The sequence below is a fragment of the Haliaeetus albicilla genome, chromosome 26, assembly GCF_947461875.1.
Source record: "Haliaeetus albicilla chromosome 26, bHalAlb1.1, whole genome shotgun sequence".
In the NCBI taxonomy this organism is placed as follows: Eukaryota; Metazoa; Chordata; class Aves; order Accipitriformes; family Accipitridae; genus Haliaeetus; species Haliaeetus albicilla.
The window spans coordinates 20,548,743-20,576,700 of record NC_091508.1 but is presented as its reverse complement, the minus strand read 5'-3'; the positions used below and the strand labels follow the sequence as shown (position 1 = coordinate 20,576,700).

At 44.1% G+C, this 27,958-nt stretch overlaps 1 protein-coding gene across 3 annotated transcripts; it reads right to left on the bottom strand.

The window, feature by feature from the left end:
* Window positions 1-35: 35 nt before the first annotated feature.
* On the bottom strand, window positions 36-26,986 carry GSN (gelsolin). 3 transcript variants are annotated; one of them, XM_069771190.1, is made up of 17 exons: window positions 26,894-26,986; window positions 12,485-12,686; window positions 11,376-11,530; window positions 10,081-10,242; window positions 9,688-9,837; window positions 9,314-9,403; window positions 7,899-8,031; window positions 7,348-7,436; window positions 6,329-6,544; window positions 5,359-5,492; window positions 4,463-4,553; window positions 3,817-3,987; window positions 2,699-2,873; window positions 2,293-2,417; window positions 1,676-1,753; window positions 905-965; window positions 36-428 (listed from the first exon to the last, which is right to left on the bottom strand). In XM_069771190.1, exons 2-17 carry the CDS (start codon window positions 12,675-12,677, stop codon window positions 259-261), a joined length of 2,193 nt encoding a protein of 730 aa, XP_069627291.1. In that variant the 5' UTR covers window positions 12,678-12,686; window positions 26,894-26,986; the 3' UTR covers window positions 36-258. The 3 variants fall into 3 exon arrangements, with proteins under 3 accessions (XP_069627291.1, XP_069627290.1, XP_009927676.1); XM_069771189.1 differs by lacking the exon at window positions 26,894-26,986 and adding an exon at window positions 26,174-26,231; XM_009929374.2 differs by lacking the exon at window positions 26,894-26,986 and adding an exon at window positions 13,940-14,194.
* Window positions 26,987-27,958: the final 972 nt, after the last annotated feature.

The window sequence follows — 27,958 nt, the reverse complement described above, 5'->3', positions numbered from 1 at the left end:
GCTTCTGTTTAATCTTTTTGTAACAAATCCCACCATTTCTATTCTTCATGTATTCCATACAAGCTTTATTGTATTAAATATAATCAAAGCAAGGAGGAGGGTCAGTGACTGGTCATGATTGTTTTCGGTAATTATTGCACAGCTAATTGGCTATTAACATCATTGCCTTGTTAACACGCATCCTGCAGGAGGAAGTAGCTCTTGAAGGCATTGAAGGCACTAAACTTGCTCCATTTAAAAAAAGAAAAAACTTGTTACTCAGACATCCACATCTGCCATTGCTCTCTGTAGAGGATCGACAGACCAGTAGTCATCATCCCAGCCCAGGAACCAGCCGGAGAAGGTTGGCGGCTCCAGCCCTTGCTTAACGACTGTGATTGGAGTTCTCTTATCTCGGCTGGCCGGATCAGTTTCAATGTACCGTTTAGCTGAAAACACACAAGTAGAAGACATCTCAGAGAGTGCAAGTCTTAGGGAGCAACAGTTGTAGCTGTAGCTAAATGGATGCTAGAGATACAATTTCAGATCATCCATTTAAACAAAAACCCACAAAAGCATTCACACTATGGTTTTACCTACACCTATTAGAAGACTGGCGCTTGTTTGTAGAAAACTGACATCAGGATTATAAAAACGCTGTAATACAGCGGCAGGCTACACCCGCTTACCCACGCAAGGATACTTGTTCAGTGCTGGGGGTTGAGCACAGTGTGTCTGACTACTACAGCTCTTTATGCTGATCTTGGGGATCCTCCTGTCTTGAGAAATGTGATCTCTTTGATCACAAGATTGAATTTTACGTTGTGATTAAGGTAAGTTTCTCAGCATATTAAGTTGCCTGCCTTACAGTCAGATAGTGGGAAAATAAGAATCTGATAGTTCAGAGAGGAAAATGTGACATTACCAGATTTCAGCGCCTCAGTCTTTTCTTCTTCTTGGGCATCTTTCCCAATCCATACAAAGACCTAAAGATAAAAAACCCCATATGAATTATTTCAGCAACAATCGATTTCTTTATGAAAGAAGGGATAACTTAGACAAAGTCTCAGTGAACAGAGTACAACAAAGAACAAGAACGTAGTCATGTTGGTGTGCCTGGATTGTTGACCTGCGTGATTAAAGCTGTTGGTAGATAATGAGAAGCTTTTTGACTGCATTTTAGCTACATAAATTCTAGATATGTGAACAAATTAATACACTAGCTCAACATCAGGAAAAACAAGCAGATGTTTGAACATTTTTACATAAAACATATAAAATTCATCTCTAAGTTGCCTTTTAGCTGATCTGTGCACAGTCTGTTATTGAAAAATAACAGAAAATATGTCAGTATTTTAAACTGCTGAATCCTGACAATGGTTCACAGTCCTCCCCAGCCAGGAGAAGGATGCTGCCCTCAAGAAGTTTATAGACTGGGGTAGGACATATGATCCACAACAGCCTATTTTCTTCAGCCCTTAAGCTAACCAGAGAAGCAGCAGGACACCAACTCTTTCCTCATGTTCCGGGTGCAAGTTCTCTTCAATGTCACTAGTGAGGTGATTTGTTCTCAGGCCTGAAGATGAAAGAACTCTGTAATGCAATGACTCTTCCAGCTATTGTAATTTGGATCTCAACCTCCAGCCCATTTGTGCACATCGTTTGCTCCTCTCCTCGCTAGGTAAACGTGACATACCTGATCCCACGTGTCAAGGAGCATAACGTCATCTGTAGCAAGGTCCTCCTGAGTCAGATCTCCAGGAACTTCTTCAATCTGGAAAACACAAGGTTAAGATGAGCACATGCTTCAAATGCCATTTTATCTTTACAGGAGAAATCCAGTTCACAGAGGTTCTAGTTTCACCTCTCGTTGGTGAGATGCATTAAGCTGGACACCAGCACGGTATTTGACCGTGCAACTCGGGCTATGTCACAGAAGTGTTCTTAGATCACAGAACACAAAATCAGTCTCTATCTACCTAGAGAAACTGTCACTCACACCCAAGACTTGTAATGCTGCCTCTTTTTACTTGAAAAATTCATGAGTTAAAATTTGAGGAGTCTGAATGCTCGTTGTTAACTAGGGGAGGACCAGTTTGATGCTTCAGAAAGTTGCTGTGCTGACACAACAGTGCAACAGAACTAGCTGCTGTCTCTGCAGAAAAATGGTGCTGATGATGCTTTCCTTCCGGAGGTAACACCGCGAAGGAAGGTATGGCATAACAGACTCTTGGTTGGCTCAGAGCAGACTGGGACTGAGTTTCTTCCACTTTGTCAGATGGATGTTGAATTTTGACTGTCTTAGATACTCACAGTGAAGCGTCCACTCTTGTTGGAGCATGCAAAAAGACGAGGGGGGTGAGCATCCATCTTCTTGTCCTTCAGCCGGGGAGAGGTACGGTAAGGAGCTTTTCCACCCAAAGCTGCCCAGAAATTATCTGCAAAAGAGAAGGAGATACTGATGCTTCAACTATTCATGGAAACCACGGTAGCAGTATGGTTTGGGTAGGACTTGAAGCACTCTTCTATGTCAGAAAGTCCCAAAGGCCTACAAACATGAGTGCACTGTTAAACATAATGAAGATACTGTGGAGAAGCCCCTCAGTGCCTGTGTCCACATTTCCTTGTTCTGTGAGACAAAAGAAAATATCCATGAAATAATTACCGAGAATGTGCAGCTACACAGAAATGATCTCGGACTCCATTGTGCCTCCCTCACCTGGCTCTCTGCCTTCAGAAACCTGTACTGGGCGAGCTCCCAGCAGCTTCAGCAGCTCTTGTGCTCCTGATTTCTCAGCATCGCTGGCTCCTTGGCCAACCCAAAGGTAAGCGGCAGAGGGAGTTTTCAGGACAAAGGCATCATTGGAGTTCAGCTGACTGGCAGTAGGATCCAGCTGAAAAGAAAGAACACTGCGCGTGTCAGATGTAATTGTTCTCTACAAAGAGTCCATTATTTCAAAATAAAAATCGGTACCTATCGTTGAATAAACTGCAAATAAATAAGATATTCCATACAAACATGTAAGGCTATAAGACGTGTTGTATATTCACCTATATCTGAGTGATGAGGTAGACTTAATCATATGAGAAGCGTAAATAAATCTGTGTTTCTGTGTGTAATCTACAGATACATATGACCTATGGCAAGAATGCTTGGATCGGTCATTTTGCCAGTCTTTATGGTTATGACAGGAGATTTAAGAACTTGCTGGGGAGACCACTGTAGAGCAGTATCCCTGCTGCTGAGGCTGATCAATCATTAATGTAATTTCCTCTATGTCAACAAGGACATGCCATCCTGAAGCCAGAAACTTAGGAAGTTGCTGCAGACGGTGCTCTTGCCTCACCTGTAGCTATTGACTAGGATTTAGTCTCTCTTTTGTTGCTGCACCCTGGGGAGGGGTTGTGTGCATTTTCTTTCAAAGGAGTGGGGCTCTTGACCCGTGTCCCGGCACAAGTTCTATTTGCTTATGGGGTATTTAGCACTTTCTGACTTCAGGATTACTGTCACACAGGCTTAGAACAAGTCACAATGGCCAGATCCTAGTGGTTTTCAACAGTGTTTGAAAAGTATCATAGTATGCAGGGTGCAGCATCTAGGGGGGACTTTAGAGAAAATGGCTTAAATGTATTCAAGGTAGTATTTATAAACTAATTAGAAAATAATGATTATCACTACTTATCTATGGGAAAAGAGGAATCTTTTAATAGTTGTAAAGTTTTCAAAATGTGTTTCATTTTACATCAGAAAGCTCAATTTGGCCCTTGTTCTGTTCAAAGGGATCATGTTCCCATCCCTGTGCATACAACATGGAAGTTGACTTGCTTTTCACATACCTCTACTGCTCTGGTAGCTCCCGAGGTGCTGGATCGGACCTGGAACAGGCGCATTTCTGCAGGTGCTGTCTGGCCTCCTTCCCTAGAGGTTCCACCCTTGTAAACGATCAAGGGCTTTCCACCAAACATACTCATCAGATGAGGTGGCTCTTTTCCTTGCACTACTCGTTTCTAGAGAAAAAGAAACTTGCTGTCAGTTTTAAGCTGCTGCTGAAAAGCAGCACAAGATATACCAGAAAAGGCCTTTACAACCATCTTTCCAGCTGGAATATTCCTAGCTTGTCACAGGAGCTTAGCTACTGCCTCCCACAGAAAAGCAGACCAGTGTTTAAACTGAACTCTCACAATTGCCATTTCGTTTTAATTGCTGAGTGATCCACTGGCACAGAGGTAACAAGTAACAGTTGTAAAAAACCTTCTGTCTCATACAGGCCACTTGTAAAACTTCCTTGCATAATAGCTAGTATGAAGGTTAGGCACACAGCCACTCCATAACACCTACACCATGGCTGGAGGCTGCCACTTGACTGGGTTTCTTCGCTGCCAATTGGTATCATATAACTATATAACTATGACTATATATATATAATTTATTCTCACAGTGTTGGGTTCTTTTGGTTGGTTGGTTGGGTTTGGGTTTTTTTACCTGCACAGGGCTTCCTCCCAGCTCCTCATCCAGCTGTACTGTGAGGAATGCAGAGGTCGCAATTTCATCTTGAGTGGAATCAGCACCCTGCCTGAAGGACAAGGCAAAATTTGAGTTTTATTTTCAGCCATTGTCCACACACATACACCCCCCTTACAGAGATCAAGAAGAGGTAAGAAAAACCTTTGTTACCAAACCTCTGCAGTACTTCATTCAACATGAAGAAATTCATTATGCTATATTGTAACACAGTGATTACAGAGGGAGATAGGAATGTTTTCTAGATAACAAGCACAGATTCTTTCTTATCTTCATGCCCATCTGCCATTATCTTTCTAACACCTAGTTTAAAGACATGCCTGTTGGTACTGTTACCAGGAACTACACATGCAGCCCCTATACAGACTGCGTCCTTTCTGGTTTCAGTTCGACAGCTTGCCTGTGCCCTCTCTGCTTGCTGACGAGCAGGAAGAAGACCACTGTGAGACTGCCTGCTGAAAAACTCCTCTTTAAGGGCATGGTCTGGGAACTGTAACAGTCACAAGCCACCAGCCAATGTGGCACAGTATCAAAAATTAGTTACAGTAGTCTCAAAAAATGTAGGAACTCCACAAAAAGAACTAGAGCTTGATCCAAAGAAGGGAGTAACTACTGCTGGGAAAAAAAGGAAAAAAAAAATACCAGCACAGTAATTCCCCCCATTGTCCCACTTCAAACAAAACATTCCAGACCTCTGGTATTGTTTGGTTTGCGAGGGAAGGTTATTCAGGGTGAAATTTTATCCCCTGAGGATCCTCTGTAAGTGGGAACCTCCAGTGACCCATTTTCGCAGAAGTGGAATCTCAGCCCCACATAGCCCCAGTGTTTCCTGACTTGCATCAGGAAAACTTTCTTACCAAGTGTAAATGATCTGTCCCTGTTTTCCACCATGCTGGTAATTGTACAAGATAATATAGCTATCCCCTCCATAGAACTGGCCATATGTCGAAGGATCCACTGGCACTTTCTCTGACCCTTCTATTCTCCAAATCTAGAAAAGGAGAGGAGCAGAAATATTCTGAGTTCAACGCTGACAGCAAAATAAGCGGACTTTCCTAACAGAGCGCCTGTTCCATTTTCTTCCCAAATTCAGCCTCACAGAACTTGCAGTCCTGCAGCCCCACCTGCTGGGGAACGCTGCTAAAAACCTGGCATTCCACAGCCTGCAGCCAGGTCGGGAAGCAGGGCACATCCAGCTTATCCTCTTGGGAGCTCCCAACCCTTAATGGGATTCCACCAGAACCACTGGAGAGAATGCGAATCAGACTATGAGCACTGCCAGCACTGATGCCCATTTTGTACCTGACATGATCATTTCAATTTCTCTCAGTTGGACGGTCAGGAATAGAGCTTTCTGACTTTACTGGGGACTTCTGAGAAGTCTAATGTTGGCTGGGACCTCTGCAGGCTTTTGGACAGTACCCAGCCCTTTCAAGCCCACCTCCACCACTGCTTCTATGTGCAAATGCATGCATCCAGCTGCATGAGATAGGTGCTCTGAGACAATCACCTATCACATGTGTGATGGCAACAGCTAGAATAACAGGGAGGAAGAGGAATGAGGAAGAAGTCCGGGTCCACACTGCTGGGTGAAGGATTGCCCCAGGGAAATTTTGGGGTCAAAATTAACAGCTCAGCTACACCACTTAGATGCAGGGCTCCCAAGACCCTGCTGGTATTTCTGGTGTTAAAAATTCACCCAGCACTTACAAAACTGCAGTGTTGATGACTCTCAGGCCTCCCTTTGTCTCGCTGCTCTTGCAGGAATGCATCAAGTAGCAAAGAAAATTCTGGAAACCTTCCCAAAGGGATTCTGACACTGCTCACCTGTTTCCTGCCAGAGCCATCATCCTCCATTCCATGCTGGGCGGCCATGGCCTTGGAGGTGTGCAGAGTGGCAGCATCGAAAGGTACCTTCTCAATCTTGGCAACGTGACCAGAAATGTAAGCCTGCCCCAGTCCTTCTGTCTGGTCCTTGTCCCGCCAGTTCTTGAAGAATTGCTTAAACAAAGGTGTCTCACCGCTCTCCGGGAGGACCTGGACCTGAAACAAATGAGCCATCCCATCAGGAGCAGCCTTGCCTCCCATCCCACGCAACTCCAGCTCTGGCTGCTCCTTGCTTCATGTGAGCCCTGGTTTCAGGCTGACAGAGAACTGCCTGGTACAACTCTTCTGAGATTACAGCAGTTAAATGCTTGGTGCCAAGATGCAGTACTAAGAGCAATGTCAGGTCTCACTGATGCCATAATCAGAGACACAGCAATCAATATTACCTCCAGCCATTACCATACTGTGCAGATCTTTTCCAAGAGAAAAGACACATGACAAACTATCTGTTTGCTGCTTGTGACCACTAGTTTGAAGGGATCTGTTTCTTTCAAGCCAGTGTTACTCAATCTTTAAGCCTCTGTGTAACGACACCTGGAAGGTCCATACTACAATATAGATCTCGATATGCTATGGGATGCAGTCAGTCTCAGGTGAGTTCTAAGGGATATTAAGCCTTTAGAATCATCTCCCTAAGAACAAGAAGGGCAGTTTTATCTACGCCTTCTCTTTTGCACTCTTTGGAGAGAGGTCATGGAAAAGATAAAAAAGTATCTGAGAGGAAGAAACGTTAAATACTAGTTGTGTTGGGATAAATGCTATTTTACGGACTGCGTTAGCCCAGGAGAAACACTGAAATATCTCCCTGCAGAAGAGCAGATGACCCAAACCAGGAGCTACTTGAAATACTGCTAATGACGCTTCACATGAGCTGTGCTCTGGAGTCAGTGACCTGTGTGGCAGAAAAGCGACCCCAGTGGTGTCTGGGGGTTTGCCACAGGTGGGCTGCACATCCTTACCTGGGTATGTTTTGGATAACCCATCTTATCAATGAACTCGGAAGCTGTTTTCAGTGCTGCCTTCTTCTCATCAGAGTTGGCACCCTTGCCTTTAATGAAAATAGAGAGAAAAGAGGTCAACTTTTAAAAAGTTCTGCATACCCAGAGAAGAAACTGTCCCAGGTACTTCTACCTTTTGCAAGACTAGGAGGGCCGAGCCTTCCAGCTAGATGATGCCAAATAGCAAATGACAACTGTTCAATCTCTTTTATGCCTTTTGTGATGGCTGAGAGAGCACAATTGCCTTTCTACTTATGATATTAATTTAATTTTTTCTTCCTGGTTCCCAGGACCCTCCCTTTAATGCTCTACACTAAAGACCCTGTACCTCAGCACGTGACATTTCAGATGAGTGTCCTTTCTGAGACAGTTAATGCTATCTAAACTTGCCCTGAAAAGCACCACCACCACCAAGTGTACACTCCTCTACCCAGCTTCAAAGAAACAGGGATTGATAACTGGATAAAGATCCTATATATGCATAATCAGCTTCACCTGCATCTCTATCGTACCTTTCCAAACAAAGATCTTTCCGTCTGTGCCATGGTCCAGAATGAAGCAGTCATCTGTATTCAGGGCTGCCTGGGAGAAGGGGTTGTCATCTGCCACCAGGGAGACTGCCATGTTCCCAGCCCCATTGGAGACCTGTGATAACACGGCATGGAGATCAGATAAGGCATCATCTGTTCCCCTCCAGATTCATGGCGATAGTCCAAAACTCAGGGAGTGGAAGGGAAATAAATCTGAATGCATTGGCTGCTTCAGGCACTATTGTTTTTCAAACAGGATACCTTTGACACAGCAACAGGATGACAAAAACATAACACTTACTCTGAAGATTTCAAGTACTTCTAGCAAAGCAGATACTGCTGGGACCAAAGAAAGATTGATCCAGAATGGTAACTATCCTTGCTGCACAAGCAGCCAAGAAATACCTTCTAAAGCAAACCAACAGCACCCAAGAACTGGAAAGGGCAGTCTTGGTAACTGTCAATAGGCCTCCCTGTATCAAGCGGGTTTAGTAATCTGAGTTCCTGTACTTACTAATGGATAAAGATTCAAATTACAAACCATCTTGGCAGATATTCACCACATCATTACCAGAGACTGCTGTAGAGAACATTCATAGAATCACTGAATCATTTAGGTTGGAAAAGACCTTCAAGATCATCGAGTCCAACCATCAACCATGCCCACTAAACCGTGTTCTGAAGTGCCTTGTCTATGCACTTTTTGAATACCTCCAGGGATGATGACTCAACCACTTCCCTGGGCAGCCTGTTCCAATGTCTGACAACCCTTTCAGTAAAGAAATTTTTCCTAATATCCAACCTAAACCTCCCTTGCTGCAACTTGAGGCCATTTCCTCTCGTCCTATCTCCAGCCATCTGACAGAAGAGACCAGCACCCACCTCACTACAACCCCCTTTCAGGTAGTTGTAGAGAGCGATAAGGTCTCCCCTCAGCCTCCTCTTCTCCAGATTAATTCCTCCCCAAAAGTCTTGGACATTCTTCTACACTTACACTAGCTGATGGCAGATGTTACCTTCCAAATCATTGCTTCATCCTGGTTCTCAGGCTCACTGTTTTTAGTTCCTTCCTGTCATCTTCCTAACACAATACATGATAATACAAAGGAAAACTCCCTTTCTCCCCCATTCATTTCACACTCTGCCTTTCCCTCAAAAATTCCTGGAAAGTCCCAGCTGTCTCACTACAGTCAAAAGTGGTGATAAAGACAACAGCACATGGGTATGCAGTGTAAGCAACCAAGGTTCATACATAAAACTTCACAAAAAGCTAACGGCTGAGTAAGGCAGAAGCAGGACTCGGATCACTTCAGTTCCTCTCTGCTATTCTAGCTCCATCTAATTGCGCGAAGATCACTCCATTCTCCACAAAGTTATTTGTCAGGGTTTCTTGTTACCTTATAGAGCTTAGCCAGCCTTCTATTGGCTGTATCAGTTTTGGTGTCATCAGAAGCTCCTGGTGGCAAACTGGGCTTTGGTCCCAGAACCTGAGACAGAGAAAAAACATTACCAGCCAATCCAAGAGGATCTCTGTTCCCCAGATGCTCCAGCCACAAGAACAAGTAGAAGAAACTTTTAGATCAACAACAGTGAAAATATACTCTGATGTTCCAGCGATGCAGAGGACCAAGTCTGCATTGAATTGAGTCTTTATACCACTAACACTTCACATGTAAAGACACATGCTACTGAGCCTATCTACCCATCCCACCCGTTCTTCCACATACCGCCCTTCCCACTCCAGCACAGACAAATGGATGAAGAGAATAACCTGAAGCATTTCCTCCCGCTCTGATCCTTCCTCTGAAACATACACCTTGGCGCGACCATTCCGCTCATTGTCCCGAATCCCCTTGGCCAGGACAGTGGCCTTCAGCCGTTCTTGGCGGTTGCTGTTGGAGCCACACCACTGAAAGATGTTCTGGGGGAAAAGAGAAAGACCGTGCAACTGTCAGAGCATAACAACCCCCCTCTAGACAAGATAGCAGTATGACTGGAACTGAAAGATGTTAAAAGACTGGCTAAACTGTTTCAGAATGCTCAACACTTGAGATAGCTTCAACAGAGTGGGGAGAAAAAAAAAAAAAATCTTTAAGTGAACTAACTAATCAGACATCTCCTGCCCCTGAAAGTCTGCTAAACCTGTCTTTTACATGGTACTTACACTGCCAAGGTCAAGGATGAAACAGTCCCCTGTGTTGAAGCTCTCCCAGGTCACAGGGACCTCCATCGCTCGGACTGTTCGCCTGCCTTTGACCTGCAGAAGCCTCTGCACAGTTACTTCATTGGGAACCACATGTCTGAAGCCAGAAGCCACGCCACCAGCCTAAGGGAAAACAAAGGAACAATTCACACTTGTGCTGTTGCTTCAGAAAAAATGAAACTCCTACTGATTTGCTATCAGTGAGCAATTTTTGCCTCTCACAGGAAAGAGGGTCAGCAGCAGCTTGCAGAAAGAGCTACTGTGCCCAGGCTGGGCTTTTGATAGCATGCATCTATCAATACATCCCAGCTATCCATTCCTGTAATGTCTAAGGGACACTGATACAATACAGCTGGAGATCTCCAAATTTGAAGAAGTAAGTAAGTTGAGGTATTAATAGGATTTAGTAAGACTGGTGGGGTAAAGAGTATTTCCATGTATATTATATGACCTGCCTACCAGAAATTATCCCAACCTCAAGATTCACCTTCTCTGCTGATACAGAGACACTTGGAAATACTTATCAATGTAGGCAACAGGAATCATGTCAGTTATCCTCAAAAAAAGCATAACCAAATTAAAATGAATGAAAATAACAACAAATGAGTGGGAAATAAGCAAAACAGAAAGATTAGGAAAGTCTTAGACATGAGGAAATGTAAGCACTTCGCAAGCATTTGACCTGATACCACCTCCCTTGTGCCACCAGATTCCTAACAAATGTAACTGTTCTTGACTGTATGTTTTTACTTGTTCTATTCCACTTTACTGCAATGGCATGGAAGACTAACTCCCACTACTATTCATCTACTTTACCAAAACATTACGTAGGCTAAGGAGGTGGGCTAAGCACAGAAAAAGAGACTGGGAAGGTCAAACTCTGTGACATAAGTGGGGAGAAATTAAATCTGCTAGGTAGGCGTTTCCCATTAACTCAAATTGCTATTTCTTAAATTCATTCCAGACATCTTGGGACTGTTCTTTCCTCTGCTTCTCGAAGAAAAACAAAACCTTGATTCCTAAAATTTCCTGGGGCTTTGCTTGTGTATTATTAATGCAGCCAAACCTCTCCCACTGGGATCTGCTGTTCTCCACCCTGTCAGTTCCAACTCATTGAAAACATCTGGTTGAGAACGGTTTTTAAGCAACTGGAAAAAGGGCAATTCTCATTCTTCTGAGAATTGGGCAGTGGGCAGGATGCCATTTCTTGCAAATTTGATTCAGACTGGTAGTATAAAGACCCCATAATCACCTACCTTGTACTTGATGCCAGATTTGAAGTACCCCAGGAAAGTTGAGGACTCATGGCCTTGCACTTCGCGATGCTGTACAGCCTTCCCTTGAAGGTAATCATCCATCTGGACAGTGAATATGGCAGCTGCCCCACGCTCATCTTGAGAGCTTTGATCTCCTAAGAAATTAAAAGGCAACAACTTCGAGGCAATGCAGGGTTTTTGCCTCTACATTCAACTGCGCAAAAACACCAGAGAGAAAGCAGATTACTGGGAAGTTTAGATTCCAGGAAGGTCTGCAGAATAGCTATTTCCAAACTTTCCTAATAATGACCCCAAAGAGCAGTATAAACAGTATATTTTTCTTGCAGGCTTACCATACCATTGTAACTGCTGCTGCCCCACTGCTTCACAGCTCTTTTATAGGTATCGTTCACTTTTCTTTGCTATTTCACCCTGTCCTGGAAGGAAGCTCACTATGGAGCAAACACACAGACAGATGAATCTGCAGGAAGGCATTATCAGGCTTTATGAAGGCTGTAGATGCTAGCGGGGCACCAGTTCCACAGCAGTTTGCCTCTCTGGAGCTCTTTGGTGTGGAAAACCTATTGACAGATGGCAGGTACGACAAGCCACCACGCAAGTATCTCACATAGCTTTTAACTATGGTATTGTCCAAGAGTCTTGGTTTTGCAGGATATGGAGAAACCCTCACCATGTTACTCAGTGATGTTTACTGCAGAAGGCCAGTTAGGAGATCTGAACTTCAGGGGGGAAAATCCCACTCATTGAGTCAGGAGGATAACAAGCGACCTCCATCCTTTCATATAGAAAGGATTTCAGCTGCCCCTTTCATCTGAGATCTTGTCTTCTCTGTGAGTCTCTGGAGAACAGGGACTTACTCTGTCATCTGGATCAGAAAAAAGCTATTTCTAAATACAGAGATGGCTGTACTCACTATTGCAGAAACCATTTCAAATACTTAAGGTGAGTAGCGCTATACGCGCCCAAAATTGCATTCTTACTTTACTGCCAGTTCTGCTTTTTATTTCCTTGGACGAGGCTGGTGTAGTGAGAGGAACAGAGTTCACTTTGGGCTCCCAGTTCAGCAGGAGCTCTCCCATCAGACTTACCTAACCAGAAATGCAAGTCGTACTGGAAGTTCCCGCTCCGCTGTTTGATGGTGTTCAGCACCAGATAGGAATCTCCTGAGAAGAAGTCTCCATACAGATTTTTTGGCACTGGTACCAAATCAAATTTCTCGATCCTCCAGATCTGAAGGCCAGGTTCCTTCCCAGCCTTCAAAAACTCAGCGTGTTCCACCATGCTGACAGGCTAAGGGGTGAGACAGAGAATGTTGTTCAATATGCATAGTAAAAGGAAGTGCATGTTTAAATTATATTGCTTCTGATCTCTTAACTATTGTTCCAGGCAACAAGTGGAAAGTTTCCTTTCTTCTCTTGCACTGGATTTTGAAAGAAAACAAAAAAAAAAAAAGCAGGGCAGGGGGGAGGGGGTAGTAAACCCCTCTCAATTGATCACTGTTAATTTTTACTTCCAATCAACTCTGCTTCCTGGCTTATTCCTGACTTACTCTTTCCTAGACTCTCTTTTCTCTGTTTTTTGTCTAACTCTCTTGATTTTACTCTACATATTTTCTCTACTAATTTACAGCTTTTCAATATGGCACATAAGTGAAAGACTAATCCCCTTGCTGACTGTTCTTTTCTATAAATGCTGCATGACATTCAAGACTGTAGGAAATAAGCCCATTTTAACTATACAGGTTGTACATCTTGCACAAACATTATTTACAGTTTTCCTAAAACCTGTGTGATCTTACCCAGCTCTTTCTGGAAAATGTTGTGAATATCATCAAAGAGTTAGATAATTAACAGGTTTCTTACATCTCTTCTGTTCTGACATGTTACTTCAGTACTTCTGTGTAACTGCTCCCTTACAGGAATGACACTAATATACACAACATCCTGACCTAAGGACATTGCAGTTTTGGTTTAATATGTGTATTGTCATACTTATGCAGTGTATTAATAATATGCAATCCATTCTTTTAACAAATATAATCAACACTTTTCTATAACTGTATTATAAAAGAATTCACTTTGGTAATACTGTAAGGAAATAAAACATTTCTGTTGTATTGGCAAAGGAAGTTTGTCCGTATATTACAGCATGCCTTTGAGTGGTATCAAGTAACAGGGAAGAAAAAAATTAAAAAGTTGTATTAGAAGCATCCAGTATTTTGACAAAGAAGACAGTTCACAGTAGCTGATGGACAAAAGTACAATATGCTCAGCTTTCAAGGCAGAAATAAAGAATGTTACAAACTAGAAAGCAAAACAGCAAGTTAGCTACCAAAGTGATTCCTAAGCTAAAATCAAGTATCAAAGATGGAAAACAATGAACTTTTTATCATTATGATTCCAGTCAGCCTGACTCCGTTTCTCCCAAACTCCCACTATAAAATTGGACAAACTCCTTACAAAGAGTTAAAAGAAAGTGTGACTCTTACAAGTAATTGAAAGACAGAAGTTTTTCAATGTTTAATTGTGATGTTAATCACTTACCACAGCTGAAAGCACAACAGCTGCTGTAACAACATATCCAAGCCCTGCAACAGACATGGAGCTAACACAGTTCAGCTTCAGAGCCACTGTGCAAAAAATGGTGAGAAAAATATAATTGAAGTCCTGTTTGCCCATTTCTAACAGCAAATGGGCTTCTCCCTTCTTCTGCAGAATCTGTAGGGAGTCCCAGCTCCCACCTCCTCTTGCTGCTAGTGAAAATGAACTGCAGAAGCCAATCTTTTATCAGGGACAAACACGCCCACCCCCTCCGCAATATAGGGGCGTAACATGTTTGTGCAAACAGTCCTCTTGGAAGTCTCAGAGACTCCTTCAGCCACTTGCAGACGCTTAATCCCAGCAGGCAATAACTCAAGACAATATGCTATCCATTACAGCCAACAGTACAATTATGTTCAAACAAGCCAAATATCTAGTCATAAGGCCAGTGAGAGAGGAAGAAATTAACAGACATCAGCAACAGAGGCAACATTCTGTCAGCTGAAAACTGCAAATAAATGGAAAGTTGATGAGACGCAGAGGAACAGAAAGGCTGTTCCAGATGGCAAGGGCTGCAGAGAAAGAGATTTTGCAGATGAGAAGAACAGAGAAGCACTGAAGGGATACAACTGAATAACCTGAGGGTGGAGGGAATATGCCCTCATCTCTCTGAATTTGTCAGAGGAGCAAGATGCAAAATTCAACACGTGCTTTGTGTGTCTTGCACCTGAATGCAATGTCCACACAAGCTATTATCAGAGTAATACACTCCGGAGGGGTTTGAGATGGACCAATGTATTTTAGCTCATGTGTTAGCAAAAGCACATTAGTAGTCTGGTAGGTGACAGAACAAGAGCTAATTCAGTAATTTCACAACCAAATACTACTGAGGGTGTAGCAAGACCCTGTGACAGGAATGTAAGAGCCATCAAACCTATTCAGTTCAATGGAATTACAACATAGTAAGGCTGCTTGTAGCATACCAATGATGTGCCGCCAGTGAAGAGCTTATTCTTCCAACTGTCTCATGCTTCAGAAAGCCAATCTATCGCATTTTCCAAGTGTTTGCCGTAAGTAAACAGTGCAGTAAACTTTCCACTGTGGCACCCCAGGAATAGAGCAGCCCTATGCTCTTGCCAGAGTGGAATGGCTCCTGGAGGTGAAATCTGTGATACAGCATCTGCCAAACACTGCCCACGGGATGCACAGAGACCTGCCTCAGACGTGCTCTCTGCTGTGTGGCTATGAATACCCTGGAAGGGCAAACAAGAATGCCAGGAGGAATGTAACCAAAGCCTACGTGTGGTAGTGCTGCTGGTTACTCTTTTCCTCTTAATGCACCCAGGGATGAATTCCTGACAGTCTGAGGTTCCCACCTTCAGAATCTCTCAAAAGATGCTTAAATAAGGGGTCAAATCCTCCACCCACAACAAAACTTCCATGAAGGAAAGAGCAGACTCCACTTTGTCTGTGCTTTCTCCACTCTGCATGAGAATATATTCTTTCTCTCTCTCTCATTAGAACACTCAGCTTCTCTGTTGTCCAAGCTGATGCATTTTGTTTTGAAATGTCACCTCTGCAAACTCTGGCTTAGTTAATGTACCTTTGAAAATTTCACTGGTAATTCTCAATAAAAACAATGTCTTAGTCCTGCTGGTATTTCTGATCTCTGTGAAGGAAGTTCAGAATGTCAGAGGTCTAACACCCAGTGAAAAAAAAGTTGGAACTCTGACTCTGAGGAAGCCAGCTGTGAAATGCTTCTGCAGCTGCAGCATACCCAAACCAAGATGACAGGATTGCATAACATTAGAAAGAGATAGGTTCCTTCCAAATGGAAAAATACTTTGGACTTTTTATTAAAAAATACCTGTATAGTGCCACACTTGGCCAAACTTCACAGACTGAAGGTGAAAAGACCTAGGATAATCTTCTTTGTTAGCAACCTGTTTTAGGATATAATCTAATCTGTAGATATATGCTCATAAGCATACATGATATTTTGGAAAAACAATTTATTTGGTCTTCTAATTAACTTGGCATCTTCTAAGTTTTGCCCTCAGTCCAAGCTTGCATTGCCAATTAGTTGCAGAATGTAAATACAGGCAAAGGAGGGAAAGAGGGCAACAATGAATAAATTGTATATTATAGTATTCTTTGGTAAAAATTAATCTGAACCATATCAGAAGGGAATAAGTGTAATATACTCGAACAGCTGGTATGGTTTATTACTGCTGTCAGCAAATGTGGCGTTGTTAAATCAAGCCACAGAAATCTGTGCTCTGGATATTTTACTGAGGGCATATGCCAGATGAGATTGCCAGGACCCTACCAAAAAGGATGTCCTGATGGAGACATGGGAAAAAGGCATATTTCAAGCTTATGTTAATAAAACCATCCGGCTTAGTCACAGAAAGGGTGCTATGCAGAGCCAATGTCTTACGCAAAGGAAAGTTATTTAAGGAAAACAAGGAAAGGGCTTGGAATACAGGCTTTCAGTGCAGATGGATCATCTAAATGACACTTGGCTGCATAGTGATAAACACAAGAACTTAAGAACTCCAATGATTTGAGCAAACAGTGGAAGACAACAGTTTATTATAGTATCCAGATGTGCAGTTAACACAATCACGACAGGCCTAGCTGAGAACGCCATATAATGGAGACTGGCCTACAGAAATAATTACAGGGATATACCCCCTTTTTACTAAACGCAAAATGTGAGACTTGGTATGTGAGGGAAGCTGACACTGTACAAAAGTCTGCATCTGGCTCACAGACCACTGGCAGAATTTAGAGGTTACTTCTTTAGGAAAGCATTAAATGATTTTCCTGAGGCTGGAAGCTGCTTGCTTCAGAGAAAAGGCCAGAAAAGTCAGAGAGACCCTGCAGTGTCTCTGTTCAGCAAACCTGACATTCTTGCCCTGCTGTGCATCCTCTCTGTTATGGTGCTGTTGGAAGCCCTGACAGCTGATGCTTCCACCACCTCCGATCCACGACTCAGTAGTTTTCTCTCCTGGTATCCATTCCAAAACAACTTACTCATTTCCAGCCTGCAACTTGTAATAAACAGTTCTCTTTGCCTCCCTCCCTAAAGACTTCCATTTATGCTCTTTACATTCATCTCTGTAGCTGTGCCTCCCACTCATCTGTCAGAGTCACTCTACGCCCTCATAAATCAATGCCATCAGCACTTTTGCCTTTTGTTGTTACTCTCCTCTGAATTTGTTTCTGCCAAGAAGGTGCCAAGTTCTGCACTGCTCAGATGTGGCCCAGCACAACTGTACTGAAAAGAATGTCCTGTTCCCTTCAGGAAAAACCTGTGGACACAGAGCCCAGAATCTCTTACTCTATCACACTGCAAAGTCCATTACAGGGAATAATCAATGCCTTGCTCCTCCACATCAAATATACTGTCACATCTTCACACCTACCACTATCTAAAGCATCTAATGATGCTGACTAAAGTATCTTTCTACGAGACAATATCATCCAATACTGACGGGGGTGGGGGGGAAGAGGAGAAAAATCTTTATTCTGTTAGGCTCCAGTCTGATCCTGACTCAACCTCAAACATTCAGAGCAGCTTTACCAAAGGTGAAGGGATGCACTCACTCAACCAAAACATCCTCCGACTTCTGGGATTGCCAGAGTATTTCAGAACACAAAATGCACAAGACAGTAATGATAATAGTTTAACTGTTTTTAAATTAAATAATTGTTAAGGCAAGATTAAATACAATGGAATGGGTATAACTATTTAGTAGCCAGTTCCTCTGTATGACACAGCAAATATTAGCAGCTTAAGGGACTTTCCTCACAACACTTTGTACTCTGATGTTTCTAAGCCTATAAAGAGCACATATATTTTTAAACCATTCAATGATGCTTCTGGATGTTTTTTTTTTTTTCTGGATACTTACTGAAGATGGGCAACTGGAAACAAAGACGTGAAAAATTGCTGGTAAAAATAGCAGGTGAAAAAAGAAATAAGTGCAGTTGTTCATTTAAATAGGCTCAGCTGTAAAGGGGTCTATGTCTTGTGAAGGAAAGAGACATTTTAAGTGAGTATTTACATGAAACAGAGAAACCCAGAGGTCTGATCACTACATTAACAGCATCCTGGTTTGAAAGCAACAGTGCTTGTGAGGGTGAAGGGGCTTATTTGCCTTTGTCTCACAATGCATCAGACAACTCCATCTCCCTCACATTTGAAAAACCACTGTTCGATAGTTTTCTCTCCTTGCACTTTTATTCAGTAACTGGGCACTTACAAGAGAAAAATGAGCCTAACGTTTTTTTAGAGCTACAGTTAATCTGTGGCAAATCACACACGTATGTACCCACAAATATATTAAGGACTTACCTGCACAGGACTGCTCAGGAAAGCTTGTCTGAATTAAATGAGAGTGTGAAATAAGTGGTAGTAGGACAGATCACCATGTGGTTGTTCTCATTTACAGCTCCGTGTCTAGTTCATGATAGGTTCAGATAATTTGTCTAAACTTGCTGCATAAACAAAGCCCACACAGGAAGGTCTGCAGCCAACATAATATTATAACACGGAGTATCTAAACCACCTGCTGCTTACTTCTGGAACAATTTCTGCATTTCTAGATGGCAAAGGCTGTATTTTTTATTTTAATGGATAATACTTACAAAGCGTCAAAATAACTTGCAAACACAGACTGAATTTCTAAAATATGGGGAGAACAGTAAATCTTAGTAGAGTCTGTATCTGCACAACACTCATGCTGCAAAAATGCTTCTTGTGCACTAATCCTTACTGTACCTTGGGGGCAAACAGTTGCTTTTCCACCCAGCTAATTCTCTCTTTCCCTCTATTTATTTACCAAAAATTGCCTGGAGAATATGGACTGCTCTAAAGAAATAATAATATATCTCCTCAGGAAAAGAAAGACTCCCTTATCTCACAGCATTCCAGACCTCCTATATCAAGCACCAGAAGTAAATTACCATTGTGTTCCTGCTGCAACAACAGGAAAACCATAAGTCACTGTGTTTTGCAAGCAGCAAAGTCATACAATCTTACTAGCACGATGAATCCCAACAAAATCAACAGGTTGTACTTGCGACAGCAACACTCCCAGAGTAAGAACTGGATTCCCTGGATCACTTTCTGAAATAATGACACTGAAGAGATCAAATGTACCACAAATAAAGTTATTTGCTTGCTTCGTGTTTAGCTATTTCTACACTTTGAAGAGAATCTATACTTTCTGACTACCCACACAGCCATTTCTTTCTTCTCTGGTCCTTTGCCAACCCATAAAAACTCTGATGAATTTACAAAGATTGTGAGACTGAATACTACAGAATCATTAAAGTTCTGACAATAAAAAGCTCAAGACATGATGCTGCATAAAACACAGAAAGACAGTTCAGCACAGTATTAACAGCTGATGACAGTGCATACTGAAAACAGAAATACTTGTCTATTCCTTACAGCCTGCTTGCCAGAACAGTATATATTATGATTAACTCTTCAGTAAACCACTGAAAATAAATCTGGTGGGACTTCAGCTTTGCTGCCAAGGTGACAGGCATTGAAAAATACCTAATGATAGATTAGGTCAGTTTTCAGTCTCCAGACAACCCTAAACTCATATACTCACAAAACTAAACCCAACCCCTTTCCATTCATTCCTTGAAGAAGCTAGTAAACAAAGCTTATTTGGGACAAGAAAAAATTGGCATGGAAGAGTGTCCTCCTACCCTAGCCATGGTGGCTTCATAACCTATTTCAGTTCTCTATATGAGAAGCAGCATAGTTAATGATATTCCTAGCACCTACGTCTTAACAGACACAGCCAGCCACAAATCCAAAAAATTCAAACTGGCATTGTCCCTTCAGCAACTTCCTCCTTCATTTAAAATATGCATCTGATGCCAAGACAACTCAGATCAACAGTCTGGACACAAAGTACAGCATTATCTGTACAACTGGAAAGTAGGTTTTTGCATTCATAAGTTAAAATTCCTACTAAACCACTTCGGCAAATTAGAACACCCAGATGATTTGAGTATTGTTCACTTTTTCCAGCTGTTTGTTTGCATTATGAGTCATGTCAGCTCTATTCTGGTCTCTCTACCTTTTGAATGTGATCCATTTGGTAAACACAGAGGGTTCAGCCCAATGCACCAAGACTGAAAACTTCAACACAAAAGCCTGAGTTTCTTCTCAGCTGCACTGATGTAAATTGGGAAGATTTACTTACATGGGAGAAACTTTAAGAGGTCTCCCATCTGAAACACACCCAGAGAAAAACTGCTGATACAATCAAGTATTTAAAAGCCCTACCTTAAGAGCATACATGAGAGCTGAATCATGCACTTAAATACACACAGCATAGATAAGTATAGATTAGTGAAAGTCATTGACTATTGTCATTCAGTTGTGAGCAAAAATGAATCCCAAATTAAACACGAATCATTGTTCAGTGCTGAAAACGTGTCTTAAAGGAGTGTTTATGTAAGTCATAAGACATAATCCACTACATTAAAATATGACTACCACCCCATATTATGTCCCACAGAGAGATCTGGTGGTGACAGCCAAAACGCATTAATGGAGGCAGTGAAGCCATGCCTGTGGTCAGCTGCAGGGAAATGACACAGATGTTCTTCCTCCAGTCACCAGGTCCTGACTGTGTACAGGGGAAATCATCTGCAACTTTATGCAAACTGTTTTTCCCCTGAGAACTAGCCAATACATTCCTCTGTAGTACAGAAGCCTGTTCAGTCAATTATCCATAACCCAAAGAAGAACAAAGTAATATATTACTACTGGAGAAGAAGGGCTAGAAACCAGAAGAGATGGCCTAAAATGAGTTCAAAAGTGAAGCATGAAACATGGCCTTGCACTGCAAGCGTAGCATCAGACACAGGAGACCAGGTGAAAAGACTTACAATAAGCCATTGCTACATGTACAAGGACAAGGGAAGTACATGCAAATATTAGGGTTGAGTATAAAAAATTTGTGAGTAAAAGTCACGTAGATGAAATTCTGTCTTGCGCCACACTGATGCAGCATAGCACGTCCGAGTCCTACAGCAAGCTTGCCACAGGGCTGGCCCTTGCTTTGCTGCTGCAGCAGCAGCGGGAGCCTGGGGTGGCTGCACAGAAACTCTGCCTCAGTGAGCTCCTGCTTTCCAAACCAGCTCCACGCAGAATTTATCTTTCTGTCTCAAAAACCTCCACGTGAGACATGAAGCAACTCAGAATTAACAGAAATTAGTTCACTTAATATACATTCAAAATCAAAGTGCTGCTTCTAGATCAGGGACAATGATCAGAACATGAGGCACGGCTGAGAGTTACAACCAATGTAGGCTTCTAGTACCTGCATTTACCTGCTGACAGGCAGAAGAGACAGACTTACTGCTATGATCAAAAGCTTCCTCGGGTCCTGCACCCAGCACACGCAAATGCAAGCAGCTTCAGCATGTCTTCACCATCCTCCTCCTCAGGAGCACAAGGAGGAGACAGGACTCCCCCACTTCACATGAAGTGGTTTTCCTCGCAAACACCCACTCCCAAGTAAATCAATGTAGAGACATACAGAGGTATTAGAGTTCCCCTTTCCATTTTGCTATCAGTTCTCCTAACATATGCAGGTGTGGCCACTGCGTTAATGACTTTGGCTTGAAGAGACAGACCTTCTCACCGAAGCTGTTTTCAGCCCCCAAACCAGCTGCCACCACAGCCTTGGGAGCAGGAGCGCCCGGCTCCCATCCCCGCTGTGCGCAGCCACAAGAGGGCAATGCTATAAACAGACATGCCAAAATACAAACTTCTTCCTCATAGCAAACTGTTTTCAGCTCTCCCTCTGGTGATTAACAGAGGTTTTTCATTTTATTTTTAGCAGGATTCAGGCTTGGGTGTTGAGGAACCACAAGCATTCTCAGAGCGGACAGCCTGAAAGACAAGAAGATCCTAATGGTGATCGCCCATGGCGCAGCAGCCTCCATCTGTCCTGAAAGATCTCGGGGTGATTCATTTCCTCCAGTGTTTTAAAGACAGTGTTTTGAATTGTAGCTGTATTCTTACTGTGTGTGGAAACATTCAGTAAATAACATATGTTTAAACTTTGCTTTTGGATGGCATCCCACTGACTGACTAGCTCCCAATACAGACAAACAGTTGTTTCTCCCTCTCCTAATTGTGCTGGGACATGAGCTGAGAAGAGTTCCAGCTCTTCAGGTTCTCAGTGGGAGGTGAATGAGGGACAAAAGAGAAGAGGAAGGCTAAGACCAAAACCATAGCCTTTTCTGTACTCAGAAAACAACACTTTGAAATGGGTAAAAGGAAAAAAAAACCCCAATCCCCCAAAAACCTCTGTCTATACCATCTAACCCTTCCACCCAGTCACCAGCACATCCCAAATTTTGATCAAAAAACCTGACAATCTGGTTTGAATATCCTGACTGAGGATGCAGTTACTAGCTAAGTCCCACCCCAAAGTGGGAAAAACCAAACAGACAAACTAAAATAAACGTTATTCTCCAGAGGGAAATGTGAACAGAGAGAAATCCCCAGAGTACCAAGGAAATCAACCACTCCAACATCAGTGGCACCACCAAACTCCCTCAGCTGAGTGTCAGTGAGTCAGCATGGCTATTCCAGTCTGGCATTTTCAGGTTGCCAAGCACTGCAAAGCACCCCAGGAAAAAGCTGCTGGAGCTCTATTTAACTCCACTAATGTCAGAGCTCTATTTAACCTTGCAAATGCATCAGCAGTGGATAATCAGAGATAAACACCTGGCAGTCCTGCTGAGAGTCAAACCTTACAGTTAAAGGCTGCTGCTTCCTTTCCTAACTTTTCTGACCATGCTTTCCTTCACTGAGCAGGTGTGAAGCACTGAAAGTCGACATCTTATGAACACTGTCTGATCTGATTTCAGCTATGATGGGATTTAACAGTGACATACTTTCAGGCAGCTCTCTTCCAGTGCCCTGGATACGCGCCCAGAACAGCAGACTATGTACTCTCAGTCTCTCTACAGTGATGGACGTAACAGGACTTGCGAAGCAACAAGACAAGCATTTGCTGCTATGATCGGGCCAGTACTAGCAGTGTAGCTTTATCTGGAGGGTATGAACATATTGGTATTTGTACAAAAACCAGTCACCTAGCAGTGCGCCAAACAGCTAATAAGAGGCCTGAGGAATCTACTCTGGCAGTCAGTGTGCTTTTGCTATCAGGAAGCTAAAGACTGTAGGATGTACTGTAAATATTGGAAATCTGCCAATGTCTGTGACTTCTTGAGAAGCAGAGATGAGGCATAAGCATATCCTCTGAAATCCAGGCCTGGTGCATATAAAGTCTGTTCAGATACTGCTACTGCCAGTTAATTTACTTTTTTTCTCCTTACTTTAAAAAAGAACACCTCTGAATGCAACCTTCAATTCAGGAAATCCCTAACCATGACAGTTCTCAACTGCCAAAAGTCACAAGGATAGACCTGAGAAAAACTGCCCATGCATCTTTCCATTCTCTTCCTTTGTCTAAACATCTGCTGTGAGCTGCCATCAGAGGAGATACTGATGAACCAGTGTGACAGCTTTTCTGCTCCTGTGCCCCGAGGACAGCACCTGACTGCATTGCCTTTTCACACTACCATTGTTTTGTGGAGCCTCCTGCAGAAAAATACTTCTCAGACTGACCACAGTTTTAGGCTCAATAGCTGTGCACTATCCCCACCTAGGGAGTTTGTGTCTGATACAGGAAAAATAGTTCCAGCATGGCTTGTAGCTGAGAACCCCAGCAAGTTTATTGCTTTTATGGAAAAAGAATTAATCATCCAGAGCATTTCTTTCCAATTCCCTTAGTCTTCTTAGTGTCTAAAGTGATTAATTAATGATCAAGAGACTGAAAAGACAAAGACTTGAACTAATGCTGTGAGAAGCAGAACAAATGACATGACAGAGGTACACAAAGAGATAAGGTGCACAAAAAAAAGATAACTTGACATTTTCTTCTTAATGAAAACCCCAGTGACCTTTGAAAGCCACTGCACAAGACATCTTTTGAGTTTTGAGTTTAAAAGGATTCAAAAGAGATTACAAGTGGACATATAAAATAACATATATACAATTTTCTTTTCAGTTTAAATTTTTAGAAGGGATATCAAATACCTGGTTTGGAGAACCAGACAACCACTAATCAACAGAAATAATACACAACTTGTTACTAACAAATTGTCCATATCAGAATCTTCTGCCTTTTCATGAAAAGCATTTGATAGCAATCAGGCAGAGACATATTCAGAACTCGATTATTCACAGGGCAATTCCTAAATGCTGTGAAAGTGAACAAAAAACAAGAGCAGCTGCTTCTTCCTAGACAGTAGTTAGTTATTGTGCCCAAGCTACTTATCTGTGGATAACCATGTTCTGCTTTAGTGCAACCAATCTGCAACTTCATTACTTCAGCCCATATTTAAAAAAAAAAAACAAAAAAAACCAAACAAAAAAAAACCTGTTTCTTTTGGTGTCAGGATTCCAAAGAAAAACTGGGAAATTGTTGGGTTTTTTGAAGCTGCATATTCCTGTCCAACATCCTCTTTCACATACATGCTACTCAGTAGCAACACTGATGTCCACGACCGGAATTAAAATGGAAAGTTTGTATTTACAAAGCGAGTTGAAAGCAGATACAAATATGTCACAGTGCTATTTTAAGAATGGTTTAGTTCCCACCAGGACTCTGTAAAACACCCAACCTACAACAAAAAGTTATTTTATCTGAACTTGGGGTGGGGGGAAGCATGGGCTCAGTATGGGTCTTTAAAAACAGCTAGCTGCTGCTTCTTGTCCTATAGGAAGGCTCTTACCTCTTCTCTTCCACCGAAGAAGCACGCAGTGGCACTGCTGACCACACTACTAACTCAGTAAGTGGCTGAAGTACTCACAAAAGTATATAAAGTAACTACAAAAACAGCCTTGTAATGGAACATGTCAGGCAGCCAGTCTTTTAGCCGGAGCTGGCAGAAATCCCCCTTGGTAACATTATCAGAACCATGAAACTCGATTGTGGAACGCTATCTCACGTCCCTGCTTTGGTGATGAAAGGAACAAATTCACAAACGTGTTGGATTTGTGCCTGTAAAATCAAAGTTGAAACCAGCAGTTATATTTTCATTTTGTCACCCTTTAGACATTCAGAAGCGGCCAAAGATTGATGGCTGGTTCAATTTCCCCAGTGTTTTCCCTATAGCATTGGAATTTCATCCAGCTGGAGAAAGCCTCCCCTCTTCTGAGCGCAGGAGACATTCTCTCAGGGACACTGCAAGTACTCAGCTTTCACTAAAATGAATTGTTGCTAAACACTCAGACAACCACTGGAAAATCCCTCCCTGTATTTAAACACTTAACATTTAAGATGTTCACCATCCACCTGTGTCACCAATGAGGTGTAACTACAATTCTTGGCCTATCTTCATGCCAAATTCTAGTGAAATCCATGGAGCCGGACTTCTCACCACTCCAGCAAGTCAGTCCTGCGATAGGGCCCGTCAATGGTACAGATAAACTAACACTGACACCCAGGGTTGTGCATAAGTGCAGAGGACAGCATTCTCATTATCCGCTCTGGAGGTGAACAGCCGAGTTCAATCCAGAGCCTGAAACCACACCAAACACATATAGTGGGGGGCAGGCAGGGAGGCGGCTGTAATGCCAGCATCAGCCATCCTGTGAAGCAGATGTTAAACAGGGCTGACTTCTGCTTCTCTCTGCTAGTGGTATGGGTTAAACTTCAATCTCTCACCTCCCTGTAGTAGGGACTACGGAATAAACTATTTTATGGACAAGGCGAGAGAAACCAGTTGCAATAGCCAAGGTTGTGCGAGACCTATTCCTCAGTACTCAGGCTTCACTGCATTTGCCCAGACGGATGTCATACAGTATTCTGTAAAATAGTTTGAGAAACCTAAAGGATGAGAGCCGTTTAAGGAACCCCCACCCCCATTTGACTCCAGAGTAGGACACCCTAAGCTGAGCCATGCCATACCCCAGCAAAGGAAACTTTTTTTGCTGACAAACTTGCGTCATGCAGAAAGTTGGTAGTGGAAAATGGAAATTGTAATGATCAGTAAGAAGAATAAGAGACTTAAGGGGAAACAATGCTAGTATCATCCTTGTTAGCAAAGTCGGATTTTTTACATCCAAAAGCAAATAACATTCAAAGCAGTTTTATTCAAAGAGGATCTACTTACTAATGAGGCCTCCTTGAAACAAGTCATCCCCATAACTTTTTTTTTTTAAACACTCTTCCTAGGAAACATTTTAAATACGTTTTAAGTGTCTACATTTTTTGAATTTCTATTCAAACAGAGCTTTCAAACATTCTTCCCCCAGGCAAAGAACAAAACAAACAAAACCCCCACTGTTCCCATCACCTAACCGGGGGGGTTCAGCGCGGTGGGGAGCGGAGGCAGCCGGGCCCCTGCCAGCCGCCAGCCCCCGCACCTCAGGGGTGACCCCTCGGGCCCAGCCCCACCGCTCTGTGGTATTTTTTTGCCCCTTCCTTCCTCGGCCTATGTCACCGACACGCTCCCCGACTTCACCGAGCCAAGCTCTCTGAAGGACGGTAACTCTGACGCTGAGGCACCGCGAAGTTCTGAGGCGTTCTGCTGATGGAAGTCGCGCAGACCGACCGCGCAGCCCCGGCCGCCGTCCCCTCAGGCGCCGAAGGAAAACGCACCGAGCCGGGACCCAGGCGAGGGGCTGACAGCCTCGGGGCTCCGCTCCCGCCTCCTCCCTCCGGACCCCACCGTCCCCTCTTCCCCGGAGCCGCCCCGCGTCGTCGTGTCCCGTCCCCGTCCGTCCCCCCCCCGGCGAGGACCCGGCCGCTTTCCCCTCAGCCCCGGCAACCGGAGGGGTTGGCCGGGAGGAGACTCCCCCCCGCCTCAGCGCTCCCTGCGGCCCGGCCCTACCTGGTGCTGGCGCTCACGGGGTGCGGGCAGCTGCCGAGAGCGGAGCGGGGCCGGGCGGGGCCGGGCCGGGCCGGGCAGCCCCGGGGGCGGGCCGCGGCACTCCCCCGCTCCCGCCCCGCCGCCGTGGGGCGCGGCTGCCGGTAACAGCCGATGCGGCTGCCGGTAACAGCGGTGCCGATACCGGCAGCGATCTCCCCCCCCCCCCCCCGCCCCCAGCGCCGGTGCGTGCCTCGGCCCGCCCAGGCCCTCGGCCACCATTTTGTTGCCCGCGCGTTTACCTCAGCGCTCCCCCTCACCCCGCACGGCCCGGCCTCCCCTGCTCTCCTCCGGCCTGCGCCGAGGTATGCCCGCCTCCGCCGAGCCCCCCCGACTCCTGCGGCCTCCCCGCCGGACCCGGACCCGGACCCCGGGCCGGGGTGGCTGGAGAGAGAGGTTCTTCCTTCGTTCCCGTTCTCACACGCGGCGGGCAGACCCGTCGGCGCATGGCCGCGAGGCGGGGGTGACGAGGCGTGCCGTCGCGGGGAAAGGGTCGCCGGCAAACCTGGGGAAAGCTTGGTGGTCCCACACCCCGCTTCTCATCTCCTCGCGGGCCGGCTGCCCCGTTGGCCGCCCCATCTGCTCCCGAAGGCACAAGGCGCGCGTTGAGCCCGCTGAACAAAGCGGCCCGTCGCGTCGGTGCCGCGGGAGGCTCGGCGGGTGCGTTGCCCTACGGCGAGGCAGTGGGGATGGAAGGCTTGATTCTCCACCCAACGCTGGGCCACAATGCAGGAGATGAAGGCCAAGTAAGCGGTGTGGGGCCGTGGCTTTCACATGGCGGGAGGCTCCCGCCCGAAGCCGCATCTGCAGTATTTGGGTTGCGAGCACGCACAGGCTCAGTGGCTCTTTGCAGGGCTACTGCAAGGATGATAAGCAGCTTGTCTCTGAACTCCGGTTCACCCCCCTCCAGCTCTAGTCGGCCGCAGCCTCTGTCCCCAACTCGTCCTTTCATACCTACGACTTGAGTGTGTTAAGACATGCTGAGGTTTGTTCTCTTCTCTGGATGATACTAGTTTTTTCCTGGCTTTA